Raw genomic sequence first — 27,431 nt, 5'->3', positions numbered from 1 at the left:
CTTAGCTGAACAGTTCGTCTGAGGACGGTGGGAAACAATTGCCATTACATATTTTCAGAACTATGTAATAACTGGCTTGCCCTCACTGCAGACATCAGGAACGAAATTTAAGTGGCAGCAAATAAATGCACTCATGTTTTCACAATAGACTGGTATAGTAAAGTCGGTCTGAAAAGAAAAGAATATAGACCTAGTGGCAAGGTTGTACTTAACAACTACGATGTCCTAAAACCTCAGCCCTACCTCAAGGACGGATCCAAGCTCGAGACCAAAGAAACATTTTTAAAACTACGGCTGGGAGTCGGCCCGATCAACCCGTTCATGCCACCGTGGGAAAGAAGAGGGACCGATTACTTGTGCCGTTTTTGTGTGAAAGACCCTGAGACCTTGATTCACATTATATGCATATGCAAGAAGCTGGACAACATACAGAAAAGTCTGTTAAAACCACTATTTAAGCAGCATGGAGTAAGGTCCTGCAGACAGGCAGTGATGCTGTGTTTTAATCCTTCTGTATTGCAGCTAAACTGTCGCCTTACAAAATTCTTTGACCTGATAACTCAGAGACTGAAAATTATTTGCTGCCAACAGCAGAGGCCAACCGAGACTATAACAGACTCTGAACTGGCCATCTCCACCAGTTTTAACATTACGCAGTACATATAATGATCTCAGAAAGGCCTGCTATCCTGTCTCAGAAGTGCTACTTCAATCGGAACAATTTTATGTCTTTTAGTACCAATGCAAGGTTGTTTTTAATCTTATACTCACTTTAATTGTTTATTTAATGTGACTTTTTTAGATATCAACCTGTAATGCTCTGAATGCAACGGTTTTAATTAATCATGCATAATAAATTACTTGCTTAGTGGCAAGGTGGGAAGTAATAATACGAATATACGATCGGCCGAAAAGTCCAGCATATACAGAAATATCTTTTTACCAAGCTTTAAAACCATTAAAACAGCCTCAACAGGGATGTGCAAAGTAATTACCTTCATTTTGCGGTCACAATGTAATGCGTTTTTCATTTTTTACAATTTCCATCAGTAAGAGCGAGAGGCTTTTGGAAAACAAATTACCCATGTCTCAAACAAGAATGGTCATCGCTGTTATGCTTCCCTTAGTGCTCGATCATTTGGTCATCACTTCATACAACATTTAATAGTTGTAGATTTAAAAATAAATGTGTAAATGGGGTGCTTCTGTCTGGCACACTGTCTGCTGTTAGCGTAGCCCCCTCTTTGCATACTGCTCCTCTGGGACAACTTTACCAGTATGATGAACAGAACTTCGTTTCTCTTATATCCGTATACCTGAATTGCATTAATTTTCTGTTCATCTCTGAATTTTGCTTTTACTATGTGTGTCCATCATTTAATTTTACTTTGTATTTCTAATTGCTGCCAACTTGGTAATTACATGATTTATGTACGTCTTACTGGACGCTGGGTCTGGGCATTTGTTGCGCATTACAAGTAATAAGCAATCAAGACAATGCAATACTTAGTTGTTGTATCAAAGCCGGCACGACCATTGAAAAGGAATACCATCTACAACATGAACGGCCATTCAGTACTATGGAACAAGTGCAAGCGAAGACCAGCACAGGTGGTCAGGTGTCCGCTGAAACCTACCTTCACTCCTCTTCCAGGACTTGAAATGCTGCAGCACAACTTCTTCCAACTTCTTTAACTTTGGATGGCTATAAATAAAAGGCGGTTGCGGTCCAGGCCCTGCAATTGCATGATGGCAGACAATATATTAGACATCCGCTATCACCCTAGATAACTTTATAAGTTCAAGTAAGTTATTTTCTTACAATTTTTTTATATTCTAAATTTTAATTCGCATCTCTACAGTTTACATACTTCAAAATTAACTAAAGTGAACTTATCTTTGTGGGTACGTTATAGCAGACATCTGGGCCTATACACAGCAACTCACAGCCAAATGTACTAAACAACAAATTCTCTGGGTGGCGGGGACGCACAAATATCAATCCATTGACGAGCTTACCAACAAAACAGCTAAATTGCAATAAGTATTGACAAACCAATATAAGTGGCATGCGTATGCTCTGTTAATGGAGTTTTATAAACCACACTACTACCAAACGGCCTCTTAGTAGTAACAGGATCGAAACTCTTAAAACTGAATACTCAGTTACTCTGGGATATGTCTAAGAACATTAGGCAGAGAATTCCACCGAGCAAGAGCCAGAACTGCCATGGACAGATCTCCGATTCTGTCCTTTAGGTAAGAGTGAAATTATTAGATCATCTCAGGGTACGACCCAGAATGTGCCTTCTCAGTGTTTGACCCAGAAAAATATGGAGCGAACTGTACAACTATTGGTACACCAAGTACAACTCTTTAAAAGTAGTGTCCGGGGGAGGAGCCAAGATGGTGTTCAAGTAGGAGCAGAACTGCAGAGTTTCCAGGAGCAGAACTGCAGAGTTTCCATGAGCAGACATCGCTCGGAAGGCTTTCCCGTCAGATCCCATTGGTGGATGGCAGTCTCTGCAGTGCTTAATTTGAGCCAGTAGTTTTAGGCGGGCCCACCTGCACTCATTTTTGGGACCAGCATTTATTTTTCCTCAACAGACTTTGATCCAGAGCAGGGCAGAAAAAAACACAAAAGAAGGCGGAAATGAAAGACGAAACACGTTGACAAATACAGAAAGCAAGGATGAAAAAGAACCTGGAAGAGTGACAAAGATGCACTGAGTGACCAGTGGCGGAATAAAGAGGCAATAGGTGGAATAAGCTCTATGTAGCCTTTGTATTGGGTACAGCCTGCTGTGGGTCTTCTGAGCGAAAACTTAAGCTCTGGCACCTGGTACATATTTTACAAATCAAGCACTGGTCTCTGAAGAACTGGGCAGCAACCAAGAAGCGAGACACCGACTGCTGAAAGAACTGCACGGTGCGGATGAATGCAACATGGTGGACGAGGCAGATCAGAAAGTTTGAAGGGTGTGGGGAGCTCTGGCAAACAGTCGTCATTAGAGAGGTGGAGGCCTGGCTGCTGTGCGGACTGACTCAACATGTTGATGACCTGACTGAGCAAACTAAGGGCACTGTGCTCCGCTTGAGAGACAAAGGGAGGCCCTAAGGGAGAAGTGTGGTGAAGGAAAATTGAGAGGAGGAACAAGCGTCGGGCATACTGTTATGTTGGATCAATGTGTGATCTTGGCAAATGGACAAGCATGCCCAAGAAATGTATCATGGCCACAAGGGACAAATGAGTTGTACACATGCAGGTGCTCCAAGCATGGACAGGCCGCGAAACAAACACAAAATAGGTATTCATGGACCAACTTATAGCAGGTAAATCTCTAGGAGATTGGCTATAGTTAGGTCATATCCAAGACCCAACAATGTTTACACCAGCACCACTGCAGGTATCCTGAGGAGGATACAGGACTTCATAACTAGCCAATTAAGGCTGACTGCACACCTCTCGCCATTCACGCTTCTTCGTCTCATCCCAGATTTCAGCTGCCGCTACAGATCCGGGCATTCCAGATGTGAAGGGAGGAGGTATACCCATATCTGTGGGATATGTTTGCAAGAAATGAAATAAATTCCTTTCAACAGTGTAAACCAGAGTTCAACCTCAACAAGCTGTTGTACACTCAGATATGAAACGGGGCAACACCTTGTACTGATCTAAAGCCCCTAAGAACAGACTCCGTATTATGTAGGTCCAACTCAATCTTGATCAAGGTAGGTCACCATCTTCTCACTCAAACAATGGAAGTAACCAACTTGAACTAATATGAGCAGAATCATTCTCATGTCTGCTATTAGAAGCAGATGACGTCTGACTGTATCTTTCTAAAAACTCTGAAAGCATCAAGCTATCCGATTGATGACATAGGTAACACACGATGTGACATGTGTCTGGGTCAAATGTCTATTCTTCTTCATGTCACAGTTAAATAAGAACACATACAGACATATAACTAAAATATTGCAGCCTGAAGTGACGTCCTTCACCCTATATGTTCCAATGGAAAAGTCTGACCGCACACCTTGATGCTCTATGTCAGACATTCCTAAACCTATGTCAGAAATTCCAATTTCTGATAAGAATTTTTATATAAAGATTGCCACTATGCCACTCATCAGGGAAGGTCCTTCACCCAGATTATCGCCTGAGGTTCTGCCAGAGACGGTCTCACCTACTACCAGCACACTTCACAGATACTACATCCCACCTGAAGGTTATAAAGCAGAGTCCTGGAGAAAGAACAATCTACTGCTACTGCAGTGTGTGCTGACCCTTCTCAGGGAGCAGGGTCTTCAAGCCTCTGCTTATAGAGACAGCCTTCGCTGTCAACAAGGTAACCTGATCACCAATAACCAGCTCCGCAGTAAACTGGCGTCGCAGCACACTAGGGTGGCATTCGGCCACTTCTGGTGGGGCCCAATGATGAAGCACGTCACCAACTAGGTTGGTGAGTGAGGGCTTTTTTTAGAAACCTAGCAGGTTTTCTTCACAGTAGGTCTTCACTGTGACTTTCTTCATGCTTGTTCTACTTTCATTTGCTATGACACACTCCTTTGTTGCTTCCGTTCGGTTTTAGATGGCATTTAAAAACATGCTAGAAATGTTCATTTTATTCAAGTTATTTATAACATGCATTCTTGCTGTTTAAAAAAATTAATATTTGTAGTTATTTTAGAGGTATGAGAAACAAATCATTCATAACTTAAGTGTTCATTCTTCTTGGCACAGTGTATATGATACTGTTAATAACAAAATAAGGTTTGTTGCTGTTTCCATGGTGCCCCTGATCCATTTACGGAAATGTTAGTAACCCAAAAGCAATACTATTATGTCAATTACACATTGAATAGTGTCTAGTGGGGCTACAATAACCTTTCACGTTTATCACTAGTGAACTGACCCAAATTCATTCGTTTCACCCATTGGTGGGAAAGCATTCCTTGTATAGTTATGCCAAAGTCGTAGCTTACGCAACAGTTGGCACCAAAAGTGGAAAAGGTATTTTGAGATTATGTCTGGAGTCGTTTTTTCACTATTCACACAAGCACAGGAACCAATATTACATCATTACGGAGACATCCGTAGTAATCATGGTTACCTACTACAGGGAATAAGGGAGCACCTATTTCTGTAGGTTTGTCAAGCTTAATACATAAAAGGTTATTCCCCATTCTGTGGATTTTCTAATTCTTTGATTCCAATTTTAAATTTAATCCATTCATCATGGGGCACCTATTGTGATAAGGGTCAATAGCAGGGAAACAGTCACTCAGCATCTCAAAGCTCGAGGTGTCTCCGTTGAGGGGGGCAGTTACTTTTGGAAAAGCGACACATCCAGCGTATGCCTTTGAGATAATTTTCCCATGGGTGGAGATCGAGCCTATTGATGATACATCAGGGCAGTTTCAAGAATATACAGCAGTAGATCAGCCGGTAAACTATATGGCTTACCAAGACTTGGAAACCCCTTTATCTTACAAAGAACATAAAAATTGGTCTGGTGGTCAATTGCCACATACGCACAGAAATGTCAGTTTGGGGCCTCTGAACAATGAAAGGGTTACATGGCCAGTTTTGGCTGGCTAAACTCCCATTCCATGCCCTGACAATTTAAAACAAGCTGAGGCGCTAGGGGTGTTAAATTACACAGTTGTCTTATACAGGAGGCTTATCCAGTTTGTACAAAACACACAGTTGATGGACAGAATGTAGTACAATGTCATACATTCACCCCAGTACAAGGATCTGGGCCTAAATCCATCGTTTTTTTGCACTCCACACCACCCTGGGTTAGACACTGGCTATATGCAAATCAGCTCTGACCCTGTGCCTCATGGGAACAGTCCAGTCCGAACTACCAAGCCATGTCTTTTCCAGACCGGAATCAAGCATCCAAGGAGCGGTTTCTGGCTATCAGCCTTCATCAGCCTGGATAGCTTGACTCCAGTGGTGTGGAGAGCCTGGGACTAACGTCTGAGCATACCCAGCCCACTCGGGATGAAAATTGCAAAAAACACAGTTGATGGACAGAATGTAGAACAATGTCATACATTCACCCCAGTACAAGGATCTGGGCCTAAATCCATCCAGAATGCCAGAAACCGGTCCTCGGAAGCTTGTTTCCGGTCCAGGGAAGGCATGGCTTGGCAGTTCGGGCTGGACTGTTCCCATGAGGCACAGGGTCAGACTGATTTGCATATAGCCTTGATTGAACTGGGGTGGCAGAGTGGGCTAAAGAACGGTGATGGATCAAACCCAGATCTTTTGACTGGGTGTGAGTGTTTGATTGGTTCAGATGATGCGTCCATCACCACCCCCTTTTGTACCGCTTTGGCCGCCATAAGTGAGGCAGGGTATGCTCAGACGTGAGTCCCTTGCTCACTTTGCCACTGGTTTCAAGCAAGCCGGGCTGAAGACGGCTGGAATGCCAGAAACCAGTCCTCGGAAGCTTGTTTCCGGTCCAGGGAAGGCATGGCTTGGCAGTTCGGGCTGGACTGCTCCCATGAGGCACAGGGTCAGACTGATTTGCATATAGCCAGGTCTGAACTGGGGTGGCAGAGTGGGCTAAAGAACGGTGATGGATCAAACCCAGATCTTTTGACTGGGTGTGAGTGTTTGATTGGTTCAGATGCTCCGTCCATCACCACCCCCTTTTGTACCGCTTTGGCCGCCATAAGTGTGGCAGGGTATGCTCAGACGTGAGTCCCTTGCTCACTTTGCCACTGGATTCAAGCAAGCCGGGCTGAAGACGGCCGGAATGCCAGAAACCGGTCCTCGGAAGCTTGTTTCCGGTCCAGGGAAGGCATGGCTTGGCAGTTCGGGCTGGACTGTTCCCATGAGGCACAGGGTCAGACTGATTTGCATTTAGCCATGTCTGAACTGGGGTGGCAGAGTGGGCTAAAGAACGGTGATGGATCAAACCCGGATCTTTTGACTGGGTGTGAGTGTTTGATTGGTTCAGATGCTCCGTCCATCAGCACCCCCTTTTTTATCCAGTTTGTACAACATACTTTGAGCGCCAGACCTGCCACTCTCGCACAAATACGAACTATTAGTCCACAGACTATTAACGCTGTCACAGTAAAGCAACCACGAAGCGTAATAAAATTGCTTTCTGGATTACTCGCAAGACCAATCAGTTATAAGCAGTTTATTCATACACTACCACCCCCCAAAATAAACACAGAATATTGACTATGTGTCTCTCGTAGAAGAGTGTAACACCTGGGGGAGCATCTTTGCATGAATTTACCCTAGTACGCATGGTACGCCTTCATTGGCAGTCCTCCCAGACATACCTTGACAGGTGCAAAACAAGCGTGGTCATGCACCAGCTGTGGACCTAGTAATTACATTAATGAGGATTTTTTCTACAGTATCCTCTATCAGCCTAAGCAATATCAAGAGGGAGGGGTGCGGAGCAGTGACCAGAGCGTCTGTCTACAGAGTGCGGGGCTCAAGGTTCAATCCCCGGCAGCAGCTCAGCATCATGTGACTCTGGGCAATATCTCACTTAATCTCCCTGAAATCCCCAGCGCCGTGAAACCATAAGGGGTGATATGTTCACACTTAAAAAATATGGATTATTCCCAAGAAGGATTTTAGGGAAGCGTTAGTTTTAGTAGATTTGCAGCATTGGCGGTTAATTGGATTCAATTATTCAAAGGGAAGACCTACAAAGAATAAACAGCTTTGGGGAAAGGTAGCAGTCTTACAAGACAAGATTCCATTGACCGTGTAGGGCATAATTTGGCCCATCAGCGTGACGGCATTCCCGCCATAGGGAACTGTGCAACTGACCTACCAGCAAAGGCTGCAATTTAGACTGTTCGAGTAGCAGTCTTAACCAGATCTCAAACGAAGATTGACACAGATATTTCAACAGCCTTAAATCCAACTAAGCAAGCTGGGAAACCGCCTTCAGATTTTCCTCCCAAATACTCCTGCACCCAAATTCATATACTTTAATTAATCTGTGCGCAAATACTTTACATATTGACTCTTAAGTTAAGCTTGGTTGCTCTGTGTCAAGCTACCAGATGGTGAGCAAGGTGCGGAGGGCTTGGGCAGAAGCCAGCTCCAAGTAGAGTGATGGAATGGGGAGCCTGAGAAGGCCTCTTCTGAGGAATCACCCGCAGCAGTTGAAGGGGGACACCCCTAAATTTACGCTCACTGAAAGAGCAGAAAGCAGTGTTTCCTCCCGTGGCCTTACACCAGAGGACCTGAGGGAGAGGAAAGGGGAGAGAAAATTCAAACTACAGATGTTTAAGTTAAAGATAGAGGCTTACGAAAAAAGGCTGACAGATTCTTAGCAGAGAAGAAACTACTTCCAAAGATAATACTTCCGGCTCATGAACTAAATCTAAAAAAGCTGGAAATCAAGGCCAGGCAGTCTAAGTTCAGCTGTGATGGTGGCAGCATACAAGTAGTACCTGATGGAGACAAAGGGTTACTACATTTACTCATGCTTGAACATTGCCAAGTTGAAATGTTTTACCTTTTTTCCCCTTTTTTTTGTGTTTAATTTCTTTTCAATAAACAATTCAACAATAAAACACATCAGGTGACATTTACGGATCTTCTAGAATTCCTCGGTGACATTCTATATATTAAGATATTGTACAGTATAGACAATCAGGGGGATCAAGGGGACACGCACATCCACTTCATTTAGACACACCGGAGGAGCACAGACATCTCCCCTGTAGTGATTCCAAGCCTCCCCCACTTCTTAGGACATCCCCATGCAACGTAAACCGACCTTTCCCTGAACATACACCAGTCCAAATCTTCCTTCCATTTCTCAATCCGGGGAGGCTGGCTGGCTCGCCACAGTGGGCAAAATTGCGCTTAGCTATCATGAACGCCAACGTTGCCCATTGTTTCAGATACTCATTTAGGTCTGTGGGCTCCCAGACGTTCAGTTGCAACTCTATCCCCAGAACTGCCGAAGCGCTTCTTGGAACTTTCCACAGTATGTTTGCACGCTAGTACAATGCCACAGAGTATGAGCGAACATCCCCAGTTCCCCACAACTCTCTTGCATTCTCCGCCCTCCGAGCGGCCCATACGGATCAAACAAGGCACCGTAATATAAGACCTATGCAAAATCTTTAACTGCACCAATCTGAGCCTCATCTGAATTGCCACTACCCGCGGTGAGGAGATCGCCTCCCACCAGTCCTCATCGTGTAGCTCCAACCCATCCTCATTCCAATGCCGTCTAAGAAGTACCAGTGGATCCTCCATGTTATTCATGAGCTTTTTATATATTAAAGAAATAGTTTTCTCGGGAAGATGCCCGTCCAACACCCGGTTCTCAAGGGGAGAAGCATCGGGGAGTGACACATCAGTGGGAATGTGGGTGAGTATTGCATGTCTGATCTGAAGGTATCGGAAATACTCACAGTCGTTCAGTTGATACTGTTGCTTGAGAGAATCAAAAGTGTGAATTGTTCCCTCCCCCCAGACATCCTTTGTGTGTGATCCCTATAAGATCCCACTTATCAAAGCCTTTAGACTTCCACAGACTTCCCAACCTCTCTGAACTCCACATCGGGGTGGCGAGCGTGAGCTTCCCCTCCCACTTAAGATGCCAGTTTGCCGCATGCCACAACTGGACGGCATAACTGTAGGTCCTGTAAGCGGAAACCTGTGGATCCCCGCATAGAGCGCTCTAGTGTAGTCACCCCCCGGCAATTGCCAGCGGTCCATACCGTAACCAGGGTCTTCTGGGGGCCCATATATTCCGTGGTTCACCGCCGTCAACTGGGAAGCCCAATAGTATTTCCTCAGGTCCAGCAATGCTATCCCCCCATCGTACCAGGGAAGGGTAAGCTTGGAGAAAGCCATGTGGGCCGGCCATCCCAGAGAAGCTGCCTCTGGAGTGCCTCTATTTACCTAAAGTAGGACGCGGGAACCGGATCCATCGCATTCTGGAGAGCATACAGAAACCGGGGCAGAGCCATCATTTTAAAAAGCACCGCTCTTCCTAAAAGGGAGAGCGGGAGCGCCTTCCAGCGAGCGACATCCCCCCTAAAGCGCATCAGAGGGGGGGACACAGGTTACTAGAATATCGGAGCCTAGGGTCAAGCTGGATATAGATACCAAGGTTTTTGAATCCCACCGGAGCAATCTGTATCGGGCAGGCGACTGGGGCGACCGGTAGGTCACCAATAAGGAAAAGGAGTACCGATTTGCACCAATTTATCGCAAAGCCAGAGTACCTCCCATATATAGCAAACGCATCCAAAAAATAAGTCAAGGATCCCTTCGGGTTGGTAAGGTGAAGGAGAATATCGTCGGCATATAGTGAGATTTTATCCTTCCATTCCAGCGTCCATCTCATGCTGCGTATCGATTGGTCCTGCCGGACCCAGGCCGCCAACGGCTCCAAGGCGAGAGCAAAGAGAAGCAGCGACTGGGGACAGCCCTGTCGGGTGCCCCTGCCCAGACAAAAGTAAGGAGACATACGATAATTTACAACTACTCTGGCCATTGGAGCAGAGTATAGGAGGCGTATCCAGCCCGTGAATTCTGGGCCAAACCCCAGTTTCGCCAACACCGCAAAAAGTTAGGGACATTCGAATCTATCAAAGGCCATGGTGGCGTCTAAGGATACCAGCACCGCTGGTTCCTGAATCGTTGGGACCCTGCCCAGAACCCCATGCAGCCGACGCAGATTGAGGGCCGTATTCCGGCGCGGCATAAAACCCGATTGGTCCGGGTGTATCAAGGAAGTAATGACTTTGGCCAGTCTCGTTGCCAGCAGCATCGCCAGGACCTTAGGCTCTACGTTCAGCAACGAGATAGATCTATATGAGGAACTACATGCCCTGGGCTTACCCTCCTTATGGATGACTACTATGTTGGCAACACGCTGGTCATATGGAAGTTGCCCCCTATCTTTGCTTTCCTCGAACATGGAGCGGAGAAATGGAGCGATTCTATTAGATCTTAATTTATATAATTCTATGGGGATGCCATTCGGCCCGGAGGCCTTCCCGGAGCACACTCCCCTAACAGCCTGCGCCACCTCATCGTCAGTGAGCGGTGACTCCAGATAGTCCCGATTTTCATCCGATAGCGTGGGCAATTGAATGTCTTTAACCATCGCACCATTATCCGCTTCCGTATATACCCCCGCCAAACTATATACTTCGCTATAGTAACCTGTGAATCTATCGGCGATGGCTTGTGGGTCCGTTATCATTTTCGGCATTTTCCCCTTGTAATTCCGGCACTAGCTGTGACGCCCATTCCCTGCTCTCAAGCCAAGCAATCAATTTTCCTGCCTTATATCCATGCTCATACAGTCTGCTCTGAATCTCTCCGTTCTGCACCCTAGCCCTATCTCTTGCGAGGCCATTAAACTCATCTTGTCTCAGTTTTAACCGGTGGAGACCCTCTGGGGACACCGCCCGGGACACCTCCCTTTCCAGCCTTATCACTTCCTCCTCCGCCTTTTCAATTTCAGCCTGCCGTTCTTTCTTCTTCTTAACAATCAGAGAGAGAGCCTCCCCCCGAATGACAGTTTTATACGCCTCCCACAATGTCTGAGCCGAGTCTATCATGCCCCGGTTCTCCTGAAAGTACCTGTCGGTAGCCTTAAATATTTCCTCCTTCGTGGTGGGATCCCTCAGGTGCCATGGGTTGATAGGGGCAGTCCTGCCCGCGGTGAGGGGTTCCAACTGCAGCCGGAGCCAAAGTGGAGAGTGGTCCGAGATGCCCCTCCCCAGGTGCCGTGCCTCCCAGATGGCACATGCATGAGCCGCCAGAACCAAAACATTGTCAATCCTGGACAGGCTGTGGTGTGCAGAAGACATGTGTGAATTGCGTGTCACCCGGATTCGCACCCTCCAGCCATCTACCAACCCCATTGTGTCCATAAAGTCAGGGAGCCATCTCTGTGCCGGCCTCAGCGTTCAGGCGGGATAGCAGTCCATGTCCCCGTCAACAACCGCATTAAAGTCACCTCCCAACACCAGGAGACCCAAGGGCAAAGCCAGAAAGATAGCACCCAGGTCATGAAATGTGTCGAACTGCAGGCCAGGTGGGACATAAATGGAGACAAAGACGACTGTTCTTCCCTCCCACTGCCCCAATATGCCTATGTATCTACCCCGCTGATCGGCCCAAGTAGCCTGAATGGTCATGGGAAAGGAGTTTCTAACCAATATGCCAACTCCCCTTGACCCGGTCGTGAACCCTGCATGCGCTACTAGCTTGTAGCCCCCCTTATGTAAGGCCATAAACCGATTACCAATGAGATGTGTCTCTTGCAAAAGCACAACGTCAGGGGAGTGTCGTCTAATGAACTGGTTAACCATCCCCCTCTTCAGCTTATCTCCCAGGCCGTTCACATTCCAACTAAGCACGTTTATCCCCGATCCCTTTCTAGTGTTTGCCATTAAGCCGGTATAGAAGTAACACTGTTGCAACACTGTCTCCTGATGTTGAAAAAATATAACAAACTACAAACAATGGTCCCAGGAACCGGGAACCCCACCAATCCCAAACCCCACCCCCCCCCCCCTCCCTGCACCCCTGCTCTAGGCTTCCACCCATCCCCAACTGGCAGTGTGCCTGTCGCCCCCCACACTAAACCTACTAACTAACTAAATGTAGTAACAGGGAGGAAGGCCAGTGTCCCGTCCCCCCCAGCCCCAGAAGAGGTAGTCCCCTGGCACCCATAACAGCCCATGGACAGCACAAATACCACAGATCCAACCAAATAAAGGGGCAGCCGTGGCTCTAGCCCCACTATCTGACAGTTCACAATAGTCCCATGAATTTTGCAGGCTCCTTTATTCCTGCTCGTGGTCCACCACCTCCGTTGTGATCTCGTCTCTCCGGCGCGCCAGGGGGACTGCTATCTATCGAGTCAGATACCACCTCCGGGTTGTCAAAGAACCAGGCCCTCCCCTCGGCTTCCACTCTCAAGCGAGCCGGGAACAACATAGCATACTTCAGCCCCTTGTCTCCGAGTTTCTTTTGCACCGCGAGAAAACTCATCCTTTGTTTCTGCACAGCTTGCCTGTAATAAGGGAAGAAGGATAGAGTAGCGTTCTCATACCGCAGGGGGCCCCCCGAGCGAGTCGCCTTGAGGATCGTGTCTCTGTCCCTGAAGTTCAAAACCTTCGCAATCATCGGGCGAAGGGGCCCTCCGGGCCTGGGCCTTCCTCCCGGCACCCTATGGGCATGCTCGATTGTGAAGAAGTTGCCCAGCCCCTTGGGCTTAAGATGGTTGAGGATAATGTCTTCAACAAAGAGGTCTGGGGCCGGACCCTCCGATTTTTCAGGCACTCTGAGAATACGCATGTTATTGCGTCAAGCCCTTCCTTCGTAGTCATTGAGCTTTCGTTCAGTCAGGCCACGAGATGTTTTGAGGTCGCGCACCTCTTGTTGGAGCAACACCACGTCGTCAATTAGGCTAGCCGGCTTTATGTTCAACGACTTGACCTTTTTGTTAACTTTCGTGAGATCCGTCCGGATAAGATTGACCTCAATCGCGACAGTGTCCAACTTGTTGTCCAAGGACTCCATTTTCTGCCCCAAAGATGTCGGACTCCGTCAATGGCTTTCACCACATCCAGCAGCGTCGGCTGCACCTGAGGGCCCGAGGAGTCCCCTGCCATTGATTGTGTCCGCTTAGAATCTGTAGGGGATCCTTTAGGCACTGTATACCGGTCTAGTTTTTTGGTCTGGACCTGCTTAGCCCCTTTGGAGGATCTAGACTGATGCCTGTCGACAGCCTGGTCGCCATCTGGGCGCCACATCAAAGCGTGCTCGCACCCCGGCTCCAAAGGGAAACGAATGGCCACAGGGCCACAGGGCCCCAGGTGTGGGCTAATGAATCAGCTTCTCTCGTTGCAACACAGCAGCAACACAACAGTACCGGATCACTAGGAGTGTCTAAGTACTGTGGATGATGGACCTAAATGGAAGAGGCAGATCCAGCGTTGACGATGACCCGAGAGCGACTGTGACCAACCCATGACTGGGCCACCAAGGTATAGGATCAGCTGAGGCTGGAGTCGTAGGAGCATCAAGGGAGCATGGCCAAAGTCTGCAGATGGAAAGAACAACCTAGCAAAGAAGATAGAGTCCACAGGCTGCTGACCCGCCTTGGTGGTCCCTAGAGCGGCCAGAGCCCATGCAGCATATCACCATCAGCAGCGGGGGTCAGCACGATGAGCAGCCAGGGAAAGACCCCCCGTGTACCCAGATAAGTGTTGCGTGGGCACACCCAGGAGGCAATAGCGATTACAAAGCCTCACTCCAGTGGTGGCATCTCAGTGTGGACGCAATTCAGGGGGGCAGGCAGCAGGTGAGTAGCGCCGCAGGCACAGTCAGGGCGGCCAAACAGCAATGAAATCCCATATAGCGCTCACCTCAGTGGCAGAGCAGAGCCCAGATAGTCCCAGTGCGGCAGCGCCGCCGCCAATGCCCCACCGCGCCGAGCCAGCAACAAGCCGGAGTGGCCGCGGCTCGATCAGTTCCCCGATGGGAACACTTCAATATGCCCGTGTGGCCGCAGCACCAGCTCTCCCACGCGGCTGCCGCAGCCAAGCGGGACAGCAACAGTGACAGAGGTCCTCCCAGCAGGGGCCAGGGCAGCCTTAAAGGGCGGCGCCCATGGAGAGCGGCTCCTCACCTCCACTCGAGCCCGTCTCCACGGCCGCCGCTGATTTCAGTCACAGGGCCCCCTGCAGCATCAGCCCCCCCCATTTTTTCCTTTTTAAAATGGAGCAAAAGCCATGTTGAAAAGTGTTTATAGCAAAAGACTAGTTCCATGATGCCCTTAATCCCTTACTTCCCAGTTGTCCTGCCAGTGCACTGACCTTTCAGAACAGCCCTCAGTAATCTAGAATCACAGGAAAGCTGCATCAACTCAATTAGTCTACAGGTGTTTGACTTTAACAATAAATTCTGCTCTTTTTCAGGATCAGAAAGCATTTTCACTCTCAGGTGGAGCAAAGCGCTGTAAAAAGTGTTAAGAAAGCAGTGTTTGGTGAAACTATACTTTTTACACCGTTTCCTCTCATATTCCAGCACATCAACTGCCTACAGACAAAGCTATCCCAGACAGCACCATTTCAAATTGGTAACCTGTCTTTTGCACCACCCTTGGTACAAGGAGCCAGTGTGGTTGGGGAGATGATGCATCAAAGATCAAAGGCATGATTCCAATAATTCTAGTATTTAAAATGTGATTGTAGGCATCAGGCCATCCTGCCTGACTTTAAATGGGACAGTTGCTTAAACTCATCTCTCAGTTACTTATAAGGGTAGTGGAAAGTCTTGAAAACCTTTTCCTTGTCTTGCTGATACTGCGCTATTATCTTCGTAGCAGAGCCCTTTATCGACTGTAATTTAAGGCTTTGATAGCCATGGCTTTGGTGACACCCAGGCCATGGGGCAGAAAGTAATTGCCGTTGTAGAAATCATATATGCAACAAACATAGCAAAATCAAAGTTTGCACATTCTCTATTAAAAAACTATCACAACAACGGAACCTGTACATTGTTACTCATGGAAGGTAGATAAAAATGCTTTTAAACATACTGCTAGCTTGATCACATGCTGCCATTGGCTTGTGCAGTAAAGCACTCAACCCAACCCCCAAGCTAACCTTTTAATTCCGCTTTATTATCAATGTGTAACATAGAAGGCAACAAAGCATACAGAACAACTTTCTCTCTTTAATTTCCATTTTACCCCATCGTACGAGTTACTTACCTTCGTTAACTATATATCTGGTAGAGACGATTCTAGCCGCAGATTCCTTAACGTAGAATTATCCCCAGGCGTGAGACTGGATCCGGAAAATAGTTGCCACAGCATCCCTGCGTGCCGGGGGGACGGCATCACGCGACCCCGCCCTGACGTTGTCCGGGTACATGACGTCAGCGAGGTCAAATAACTCCCACCCCGGCGCGCCTACATCAGTTTTCTTCAGAGAACTTTTCCGCGCCACAACGTGGAGCCATCAGACAAAACTGTTAGAGTATAGGAACAGTGTGCGAAAGAGCAGAAAAAGGAATGGTGAGAAACAACACCATAAGGAGCAGTGCCAAACACTGCAGTACCCAAGGCAGGGAAAAGAATAAAGAACAGAGCACAGCCCTGAACAGCAACCCTGCCAGTACCAAGATAGCCCCCCCTGGAGTAAAAGAACATATGAAAGTATCATGATAACATAACAGGACCACAACCCCAACCAACAACAATGAAGGGGAACCAGTCGGGACAAACAAGGCACGACAAGACTCCAAGACAGCCCCAACGCAGAATGTGACAACCCCCATACGGAACAAGGGCAGAGGCCCGGCCAAAAGACCCCAACATAGAGGATAGCCAGAACCCCTAGCAATGAAAGAGGAAAGAGAGGGGGGGGGGCAGAAGGTAGGCCCCAACCTGGGGTAACTAGAGCACAAAGGCACAGAAGTACCTACAAACCTATCCTCCAAAGCGCCAGGGGAGGAAGGAACAAATAAACAGGACGAACATCCTGTCAGAAAGAGCGACCGAATCCACTCACTAAAGACATAGCCACCCACAGGGAGGCGAATACAGAAGACCAAGCCAAAAGGTCCTCGCAGAACGGGGAGGAAGGGTGGGCAGTGAAGGAATCTGCGGCTAGAATTGTCTCTACCAGATACATCGTTACCGAAGGTAAGTAACTCGTTCATCTGATAGAGATTACTAGCCGCAGATTCCTTAACGTACAATAGATACCCTAGCCATACCCAAGGGGAAGGAGTGTCTGCGAGAGGACCCCACCAGCCTGGTCATAATAGAGGGTCCCACAGGGGACGCCGCTAACGGACAGGTAAAAGAGCCCTGTCCTCCCAGGCAAGGGGAAGCCCTGCACCTAGGAGATCATCAACCCCAGAGGGAATGCGGGAAGACAAGAAGAGAGGCAGCCCGCCATCCATCAGCAGGAGAAACGAGGGCAAGGCGAAAGGAGGCCAGAGCGCCCCGTACCCATGCAGGTACAAGAAACTCCCCCAGAAGGCCAAGGCTCAAACAAGGAAGAGGAGCACCTAGGAAGAAGAGCAACCTAGAGACTTAAAGGAGAAGATGTAGAGCAAAGGCATGCTCCCTCCCCCCCTGCCGGGAACACGTCCATGGAAAAGGGCAGCCGAGCCGCAACACAGCCAGAAGGCAACAGGCCAGGCAGAACGGCGCCTTCAACAATAAGGCAGGTAGAAGCAGAAAAGGGTAGCTCAAGATCACCAAAGGAGAACCGCCCAACATCCCGCAGGGACAGACTAGACTGTGCCCGAAGCGGGACAAGGAACTCAAGAACCAGCACAACCCCTACGGAGGAGAGGCAGAACGGAAGGCAGGGCCCACTGGAAGAAGCGGACAAGACAAGGCAAGTAGGACCATCCCACTAAAGTGCCAGAAGGCACAATGGTGCATATAAACAGTAGGGGTGCATAAAAACAGTAGGGCGGCATCAGCATGCACGGCCAGACGCAAACACCACCACAGAACGGTGCCCTAAGGGCAAGCCAGACGCCAGCAGAAGACAGAGACCAGGAAGGCCAAGAAGGGCCCGGACACGTCGCAGAGCGAGGAGTCCACATAAACGGCCCAAAAAGAAGAAAAAACTAGGCAGAGACATGACTCAAGGCTGCAGACAGCAAGCCAGATCAGGCCAACAACGCAGCGAACCCTGAAAAGACACCCCGGGGCGCAACTCAAGACAAAGACAGCCCAGGGAGTAACTCATGCCAATCCAAAACCATCAGCAAGAGGAACGCACCTGCAACATACCGTAACGCCACGGAAAGCAGAGGCCCGAAGGCGACCACACCTCCCCAGCACATGACAGAGCTATATAATAGCTGCCATTACCACACATAGGGCAGGTCAAGTCCCAAGACATGGGAACCCTCTTAGGAAAAAACATCCAGCAGAAGAGGACAACAGAAAGACCTGCGGAGAACCGCAGATGGCTTGCCAATCAGCCAATATAGAATAACAGAAGCCCTAGCCTCAGGGCCAACAAGGCTTAGCAAAAGCCGAAAAACACAGCAAAAAAAGGGGACGGCCAGCAGCCAAAAGCACTACAGTCCGAAGAAGAAGTAGGACTCAAATGCACAGTAATCACACAGACCACACAACTGGGGTGACCCACCCCAACGGAAGAACACTTCCCGAAAAACCAGATCAACTCACAGGTCACTGAGGGGGAGGAGGAGGAGGGGGAGGAGGAGGGGGAGGAGGAGGAGGGGGGCGAAGCCCCGCCAAGAACCTCTGAATGGCCGAGTGCGCAGGGGTGTGGAACAAAAGAGCGCCATCGAAAGGAAGGTCCACCAGCGGTTCTCGAACGTTCTCTGGGAACACACTGTCCCGAAGCCTGGCATGTTAACAAAGTGCGACCGAAGAAGCCATGGCACGAGCAAGCACCTCCAAGATGTCCAGAGCGGAGCGAAGAATAAACGCCGCCAGCTCCCGGCCATCCAATACATGGTGCCACAGATCAACACAGGCACCCTCCGGAGAAGCGGATGACATAAGGGACTCCGTCGAGTCCCACAAGCAGGCAGGATATGCCCAGAAGTGGGTCCCCTGCTCAGGATGCTTGTTTCCGGTCCAGGGAAGACATGGCTTGCCAGTTCGGCTGGACTGTTCCCATGAGAAACATTGTCAGACTGATTTGCATATGGCCATGTCTGAACTGGGATGGCGGAGTGAGCTAAAGAATGATGATGGATTAAACCCAGATCAGTCGACTGGGGGTGAGAGTTTGCAATGTTCAACACTCCGTCCATCATCCCCTTTGGTTTTGCTTTGTTCGCCCTAATTTGGGAGGTATGCCCATACATGGGTCCTTTGTTCACTTTGCCACTGGATTCAAGCTAGCCTGGCTGATGACATCTGATTAGCCAGAAACCTGTCCCAGGATGCTTGCTTCTGGTCCAGTGAAGACATGGCTTGGCAGTTCGGGCTGGACTGTTCCCATGAGGCACAGGGTCAGACTGATTTGCATATGGTCATGTCTGAAATGGGGTGGCGGAGTGAGCTAAAGAATGATGATGGATTAAACCCAGATCAGTTGACTGGGGGTGAGTGCTTGCAATGTTCAACACTCCGTCCATCATCCCCTTTGGTTTTGCTTTGACCACCCTACAGTGGCCTCACAGAGCCACCAATGCATCTCCTTTTATAAGCCACACAAGCAGGCCCAATTAAATTATCCAATTTTTTGGGCCACAGCGTTTTGCGCATAAATTTGGATTTGCTGCAAAGCCCACATATTCCCTCATCTGCTGCATAGTTTGCACATTTTAACAAACAATGTTTCTAGCTCAAACAGCACAAAAGTTACTAAAAACCAAGGCAACACGTTGCTGCACAGTGGAAGATACTTCACAAAGAATAACTAGTCATCTTTCTGTTACTTATTGCTATATTTGGGTGTCTGATAGGTACTTATGAGGTGACACCTCGCCCATACAGGCTGAACATGAAAAAATGATAAAATAATGGGCTAATGTGATCACATGCTGCATAATTCCAGTGGTGCTGCACACAAGGCTCATTTTTGTATAGCGAAATGTGTATTATAACCTTTGCGACAAGGGAGAGGAATAGTTTCCAGTATTCGCCATGTGGCTTCATCCACACCAAATACTTTTTGGGGGACAGTTGTAAACATGGTACTCTTTATGAAACAGTTAGCTAATGATTTTGACAAATATACTTGTTCTTTGAAAATATATTTTCATGAAAATGTTTTTATTACTGTGAAAGGGTGACAATTTCCATTAGACAGGCACTCAGGAACGTTCTGTTTGACATGCCACTAAAAACATTCAAACGTTAAAATAATGCTGTGGCAGGTTTTTATGCAATTGCTCTGATAAATATAGCGAGCTAAAACCCTAGGGTTTAGGAATCATAGGCAATTAAAGGGAAAGCCTAAGTGGTGTAGGTTCCCTTCCCAACCCAAGTTGAAAACAACTTGCCATAGTGCACTTTTGTAAGCCCACCTGAAATCTGCAGGCAATCTCAGTAGCTGTGTTTTGTTCTAGATGTAAATGTAAATGTAAATGTAGTAGTACTTGTATAGCGCACGAATCGGCCCCATGAGGGTATCTCGGCGCTTGTACGAATACCGCTGTGGAACCCTTCCTGGCTTTTCCCTGTGAAGTGCCCACTCCTGGGCACCCCCAAGGTGAAGCCAGGCATCCTAGCATTGTTGGGGCCGTTGTGGAGATTAAGCAAGCTATTGCCCAGAGTTGCAGAGTGGGACCCATGATTAGAATAGGCACCGAGGCGAGAAATATCAGGTCCGAGGAAATTGAGCCCAAGACCCGCCGAGGCGGGAATTGAACCCTGGTTCCGGGCTAGACCTCTGCATCAGGGTCTGCCGCTCTAACCATTGAGCCACACTTCTCCACTCCCATCGAAAATGTGTTTGAAGTAGGCCCCAGCTCTGCACTCGATGCCACATCATTGATTTGCAACCAGCTTCTGAGTGAATGCGGAAAACAAGCTTGACTGCTTCTAACAAATTACATGGGGGGGCTCTCTAGATGGGCCTTCATAGCACATTATCTGGATACAGTGTAATATGGCTTCACACACTGAAATCACTGCTCTTTGATGGTGGATTCCGTGCACAATGAACTTTCTCTCAATGCTATGCTCTGTTAAAGGGTTTTAGTGTCATTAGTATGGATGTTGGAATAATTGACCTCAGATTTTTTTGCTGAACACTATATATGCTGGCTGTAGAACTCAGTGCTCTTTATCCTTTTTAACCAGAGGTAAAGTGCTTGTGCTCTCCTTTTAAACACAATGAAATTGGTTGGCTCATTTAACTTATCTATAAGCCCCTAGTATATGGTACAAACTGCAGTCAAGGCTTTGAAGTTAAATGTTACTAGTAGACTGCAGCACTGCTGGCGCCAACCGCCACAGTGAGAGAATAAAGCATGTCTCCAGGTTTACCACTATAGCCTGGCTGTGCGATTTTAAACAGCCAAGTCAACCTACCAAAATAAACCATTTGACAGCCCTAAAACCTCCATTTAAATATATATGTCACCCCTAAGTTATCCTTACTATCCATTAAAAGTAGAACATGCTAACGTTAATGTTAAAAATGTCCTGAAAGTAAGCAGCATGGCCGACAGGACGTGAGCTTCACCAGCTCCGTCCGGGGACCCTTAATATCCTGCCAAAAAAGATCCTTCCTGGACCTTCCACAGAGGAGCTGACGGTCCGGATCCTTTCTCGTCCTGTCTGGGACCGCCACGTCGCCTGGAGAGCCTCCGGTGCCCCGTTAACGCCGCCGGAGACCACTGCGGCGCTCGGAGGGCCCCGCCTGTCTCTACGCGAGACCGCGGACTGGGCCTGCGCGGAAGAGTAGCGGTGCGTGCGGCCCGCTTGCTGCGGAAATATCCTGGCTGGGGAAGTGCTCGCATGCATGGCGGACCGCCCGATGGTCAGAGACCTGTAGTGGACGTCCTGCTGACCTGTGCAGGGGGTTGAGGTGCTGGCCCCTCCCCCCGCCGGCCCTATCCTACGACGGAGCTCCCGGCTGCGGAGAGCAGCTCAGGGTGAGTGTTTCCCCTGGGGCCTGGGGCTCTACACGACTTCCGTGGGACTGAGGTGCTGAAATAGCCGAGGGCTGGACGCTGCTCCGCCGGACCTGGTGGTATTGCGGCCCGCCTCTGCACTGAGAGCTGGTGCAGCCTGCGCAGACTATCCCCTGTGGTGTCCCTGCAGCGGTGGGGATTGCGGCCTCCGTCCCTACTGCGGAGTGCTCCGGAGACCATCCCACGTGGAACTTGCACTGGCGCTGTGCCTGGTGGCGTCCTGCTGTGTCGTCCTCTGGGGCGGCTTGGGGCCCCCCCATACACTGCGTGCTATTCTCCCTGACTGCCGGAGCGGACCCTCCCCTGTGTGGCGGCGGAGCTTGGACTGTGCTGCCCCAAGAGGCTTGGAAATCACACTGCTGCGCCTGGAACTGGAGGGGGCTCGCCTGAGGTGCGCTGGTTGGCGGTAAGCTGCTTTTGCTCCGATTATTTGATGTCCTCCCGCCCAGCTCGGTGAGTGCATCTTGCTCACTGGTTGCCACGCTCTCTTGGCTGGTGGTGGGGGTCATCGCTTGGGCCGGATTTGCCTGGCGCGCCCTGCTGAATCGTCCCCTCCCCCGGTCCTCCCGCCTTCGCTCTATTGTTGGGATCTGTGCCTACCCGGTGGGACCGGGCGAGTCCTAGCTTAGGCGCCTTAGGGGGGCTCCCGGACTGCCCCACAGGATGACGACCCGCAAGGACAGGACTGCGAAATCCTCTCAACCCAACACCATTGTGCAGTATACCACCCCAAGACTGCCATCACAGAGGATCACGCGGCAGACGGGACCGGACGATGGGGGCGATGAACCGCATGAACCTTCCCGAGCGGAGATCCTGAAGGCGATCCAGGGTTCCCATTCTGCTTTGGAGAGGCAGATCGAGACTGTGTCGATCGATGTAAACCTCCTCCGGACGGACCTCCGTAAGGTAGCAGACAAGGTCTCGGACGCGGAGGGCAACATCGCACAATTACAAACTGAAGTGGCCTCCCTGCAGAAATCTGTCGCGCACCTGACGTCCACTACCCGTGCGCTGGAGAGAAGAGCGGAAGATGCAGAAGGCAGGGCCCTTCGGAGCAACATCAGGGTCCTGGGCGTGCCGGAGCGCCTTGAGGCGGGAAACGCTGAACGCTTCTTGGAGACGTGGATCCGTACCCAGCTATGCCCGACCGGACTGTCCAGTGTCTTTGTCATCGAGAGGGCACACAGGGCCCTGGTTCCCTCTCCACGTCCAGGCGAGCCACCTAGAGCCATCATTGCAAAGATCCTGAATTATAAGGATCGTGATTGTATCCTACGGGCCGCGAGAGAAATGGAGTCCATCACCATTGAAAATAGTCGAGTTTCCATCTACCCTGACTATACTCAACAGGTGCAGGAGCAACGGAAGTCCTTCCTGGGAGTCAAGCAGAAGCTTCGGGACATGAAGCTACAATACATGCTCCTCTATCCAGCCAAACTCAAGGTGCTCTCCCAAGGACGCGCTCACTTCTTCGAGTCCCCGGCGGAGGTGTGGGAGTGGCTCGAGATACGGGGGGACGACCTACCACCTGGTGAGCGAGGTGGCCCCCGCGAGACCTGGGGGACCCGCCCCCAGAGGCGCCGGCGAGGCAGAGGGAGACGCAGGTCTGGATCCCGGGGTTCTCCTGAGCCCCGGATTACCGTAGGAGAGGATGGGGCGCTACACGTGAGGCCATCGACGGCGGGGGCCACTCCGGAGTCACCTGAGGCCCCTGCACCTGGCGAGATCCTGGTCCCAGATACCTTGCAGGAACCTTTGCTGGATGTACACTCTGCTCCCTCGGTGGTGCCGGAAACTGCCCTCTCCGAATCACGGCATGTGTGAACTCTGCTATGAGGTACTGTCTAATTAAAATGTGGTTGCCCTGGGAGGTTGGGTGAGTCGCCCCTTCTGGTTTTTTGCCTGCCCAATGCTGTCTCTACCTGGCGCTGGGAGCCCTGGTTGGTGGGCTGCACGGAGGATGGATACCAGGTTGGCCGAGGCGAAGTGGTGCGAGGTCCAAGAGTTTATGGCGTACCGTCGCCCAGCATTGGAACTGACTTTCGTGGACATTCCCAGAGACTGTCCTGGAACATTGGGTCCTCGGGGAGTTGGGGGGGAGGGTGGGTGGTTTTGGTTGGTTGTGTGTGAGTGTGGGGTGCGTGTGGTGTATGGGGTGGCTGTGCACGTCCTGGCACTGGCAGGGGAAGGGCAGAGTAGCGTTCTTGGTTGTTGCTGTCCTCTTGCTCACGGGTGGGGGGGGGGACTGGTTCTGATGGGGTGTTGCGTCCTATTGTTTTTGGTTGGCGCTGGCGTGGGATGACTGGGTTGGTGTGTTTTCCTGTGGAGTCATTCCTGCTCGTGGGTGGGGGAGGGGGGGACTGTTCCAGGGGCTGAGGAGTTGCGGGTAATGTGGGGTTGGGGGGAGTGGTGGGGGGTGTTTGTTTTTGGCATAGTGTGTACTACGGTTTGCGGCCCTAGGAGGCTGTTTGCAGAGGTTACACTTGGGTGCCCGGATGGGCAAGACCAACGCTTATGGGATTCACATTTTTAACTTGGAACGTGCGTGGCCTGGGTACTTGCTCCAAGCGGCATAGGGTGCTATCCTTCCTTCGTCGGCATGGAGTATCAGTGGCGTGCCTGCAGGAAACGCATATGAATGAAGAGGGTGCTCTTAAATTGGCGAGGAAATGGAGGGGTCAGGTGTTCCATTCCTCCTTCTCTACCTATGCTAGGGGGGTCCTGATCTGGGTGGCTCCAGGGGTTCCCCTAGCAGTCCAGTATGTTGAGGCTGATGTTGAGGGTAGATATGTTCTTATACGTGTGAAACTGGATGGGAGGGACTTCCTGCTGGTGAATTCTTATGCACCTAACGTAGATGACCCGAGTTTCTTTACCGGCCTGCAGGAGCTTATAGCGACGGACCTAGATGCCCCCCTCCTCTGGTTTGGAGATTTTAATTGTGTACTGGATCCACTGCTGGACAGGCATCCCCCCCGGGCGGGTACAAAACCTTGGATGACGACGCGACTCCGGGAGGTGATGGATAATTTGGGTGCTGTAGATGTCTGGCGCCTCGGCAATCCGGGACTGAAGCTTTACACGTGTTATACCCCCACACATAACACGCATAGCAGGCTCGATAGGGTCCTTGCGGCAAACATTGGCGCATCCATTGTTTTATCGGTCACACATCAGGCCCGGTTCTTATCCGACCATTCGCCCGTGACGTGCACGGTACAGTGGGCGGACCGCTCCTCCCGCCCTAGGACCTGGCGGATGCCAGGGGATCTTCTGCAGGATCCGGTGGGACGGGACCATGTGGAGACGTCCCTGCGTACTTATCTGGACCTGAACTGGGCTGTGAGTGATATCCCTTTTGCGACCAAATGGGATGCCCTTAAGGCAGTCGTGCGGGGCGCTTGTATGGGTCTGACGTATGGAGTCCGTAAACAGCTGCTCCGTGACCTCGCGAGTGCAGAGGAGCGCCTCAGCCACTACCAGTCCTTGCCGGACCCGGATGGGGCGAACATGGACTCTGAGCGGACAGCCCGGGAAGGCGTCCATGATATCCTAGACCGGCTAGATAGGTTCACTCTTAGTCGATATCGCCAACGCCTTCACCGTGAGGGGGACAAGTCGGGCCGGTTGCTGGCCTGGATTCTCCGAAGGGAATCAGCCCCTGCGCGGATTGTTGCGTTGAGAAACCCCGCTGGGGTCCTGGTACACTCGGAACGGGACCTGCTTGCGGTGCTCCGCACACATCTGCAGAAGGTCTATACCGCTGACCCCTTGGTGACAGAGGCGTCCTATCAGCCATACCTCCGGGATTTGCCCCTTCAGACCCTCTCTAAAGAGGATGCCGAGGACCTGGATGCTCCAGTGACGCTCCATGAGGTCAAGGTGGCGGTGGCCGCCCTGCCGAGGGCTAAGTCACCGGGTGGAGACGGTTTTCCCCCAGAGTTTTACCAGGCGTTTGCTGATACCCTCGCGTCCCATCTCTTGCAGGTTTACCATGAGGCAATGGAGCGAGCCGCGCTCCCGCCTACCATGCAGCAGGGTGAGGTCTGCATGCTCCTGAAACCGGGTGGGGATGACTGTGATCCTGCGGCCTACCGGCCGATCACTTTAATCAATACCGACGCCAAAATTCTTACTAAGATCTTGGCCACCCGGCTGGCTCCACACATGACGCACTTGATTCATCATGATCAGTGCGGGTTCATTCCGGGCCGCAACACCGCCATGAATCTCCGGCGCCTGAACCACGTTCTTCATGAGGTGCGCGATAGAGAGGATCCTCAGGTCCTGGTTTCGATAGACCTGGCTAAAGCCTTCGATACAGTTAGCTGGGGGTACCTGTCGGAGGTGCTTCAGTTGGCGGGGGTGGGGCCCCTTTTCTGCACTTGGATTCGTATCCTTTACAGCGCACCTACGGCCAGGGTCAGGCTCGGAGCGGCCCATTCGGAGGAGTGGCGGTTGGGCAGGGGCACCCGCCAGGGGTGCCCCCTGTCACCGCTCCTGTTCGCTCTGGCGATTGAGCCCCTTGCAGTGACACGATTCAGAAAAGGGGGTGGTGATGAACAGAGTGCCTGAATTAAGCAGACCACTCTTACCCAGTCCAAAGATCAGGGCTTGATCCATCACCGTTTTTTAGCTCACTGCACCATCCCAGCTCAGAACTTGGCTATATGCAAATTAGTCTGTTCCTGTCCCAGTGCATGATGGGAACAGGGCAAACCAACCTACCAAGCCAATTCTTGTACTGGGAAGGAAACAAGCTTCCGGGGACCGGTTTCTGCCATTTCAGGCGTCGTCGGCCCGGCTTGCTTGAATCCTGATGGTGCAATGAGCAAGGGACTCACATCTGAGTATACCCTTCCACGCTTATGGTGGACAAAATGATTCAGAAAAGGGGGTGGTGATGAACAGAGTGCCTGAATTAAGCAGACCACTCTTACCCAGTCAAAAGATCAGGGCTTGATCCATCACCGTTTATTAGCTCACTGCACCATCCCAGCTCAGAACTTGGCTATATGCAAATTAGTCTGTTCCTGTCCCAGTGCATGATGGGAACAGGGCAAACCAACCTACCAAGCCAATTCTTGTACTGGGAAGGAAACAAGCTTCCGGGGACCGGTTTCTGCCATTTCAGGCGTCGTCGGCCCGGCTTGCTTGAATCCTGATGGTGCAATGAGCAAGGGACTCACATCTGAGTATACCCTTCCACGCTTATGGTGGACAAAATGATTCAGAAAAGGGGGTGGTGATGAACAGAGTGCCTGAATTAAGCAGACCACTCTTACCCAGTCCAAAGATCAGGGCTTGATCCATCACCGTTTTTTAGCTCACTGCACCATCCCAGCTCAGAACTTGGCTATATGCAAATTAGTCTGTTCCTGTCCCAGTGCATGATGGGAACAGGGCAAACCAACCTACCTGGGTAAGAGTGGTCTGCTTAATTCAGACACTCTGTTCATCACCACCCCCTTTTCTGAATCGTTTTTGGCCACTATAGGTGTGGCAGGGTATACTCAGACATGAGTCCCTTGCTCACTGCTCCATCAGGATTCAAGCAAGCCGGGCCGACGAGGCTGAAATGCCAGAAACCGGTCCCCGGTAGCTTGTATCCTTTCTGGTGCAGAATTGGCTTGGTAGTTTGGTCAGCCCTGTTCCCATGATGCACTGGGCCAGGGACAGACTAATTTGCATATAGCCAGGTTCTGAGCTGGGATGGGGCAGTGAGCTAAATAACGGTGATGGATCAAGCCCTGATCTTTGGACTGGGTAAGAGTGGTCTGCTTAA

The 27,431-nt window shown here is 50.2% G+C and overlaps 1 protein-coding gene across 2 annotated transcripts in view; it reads right to left on the bottom strand.

Annotated features, from left to right (window-relative positions):
• Positions 1-27,431, bottom strand: part of FANCM (FA complementation group M) — an 837,191-nt gene that overhangs the window by 436,293 nt on the left and 373,467 nt on the right. For both annotated transcript variants that reach the window (XM_078659682.1, XM_078659683.1), the window contains exon 8: positions 1,638-1,736. In XM_078659682.1, the coding sequence (XP_078515808.1) occupies positions 1,638-1,736 (99 nt within the window). The remainder of the gene's footprint in view (positions 1-1,637; positions 1,737-27,431) is intronic.

The sequence above is a fragment of the Lissotriton helveticus genome, chromosome 9 (assembly GCF_964261635.1).
Source record: "Lissotriton helveticus chromosome 9, aLisHel1.1, whole genome shotgun sequence".
NCBI lineage: Eukaryota > Metazoa > Chordata > Amphibia > Caudata > Salamandridae > Lissotriton > Lissotriton helveticus.
This window is presented reverse-complemented; position numbering and strand designations above follow the sequence as displayed.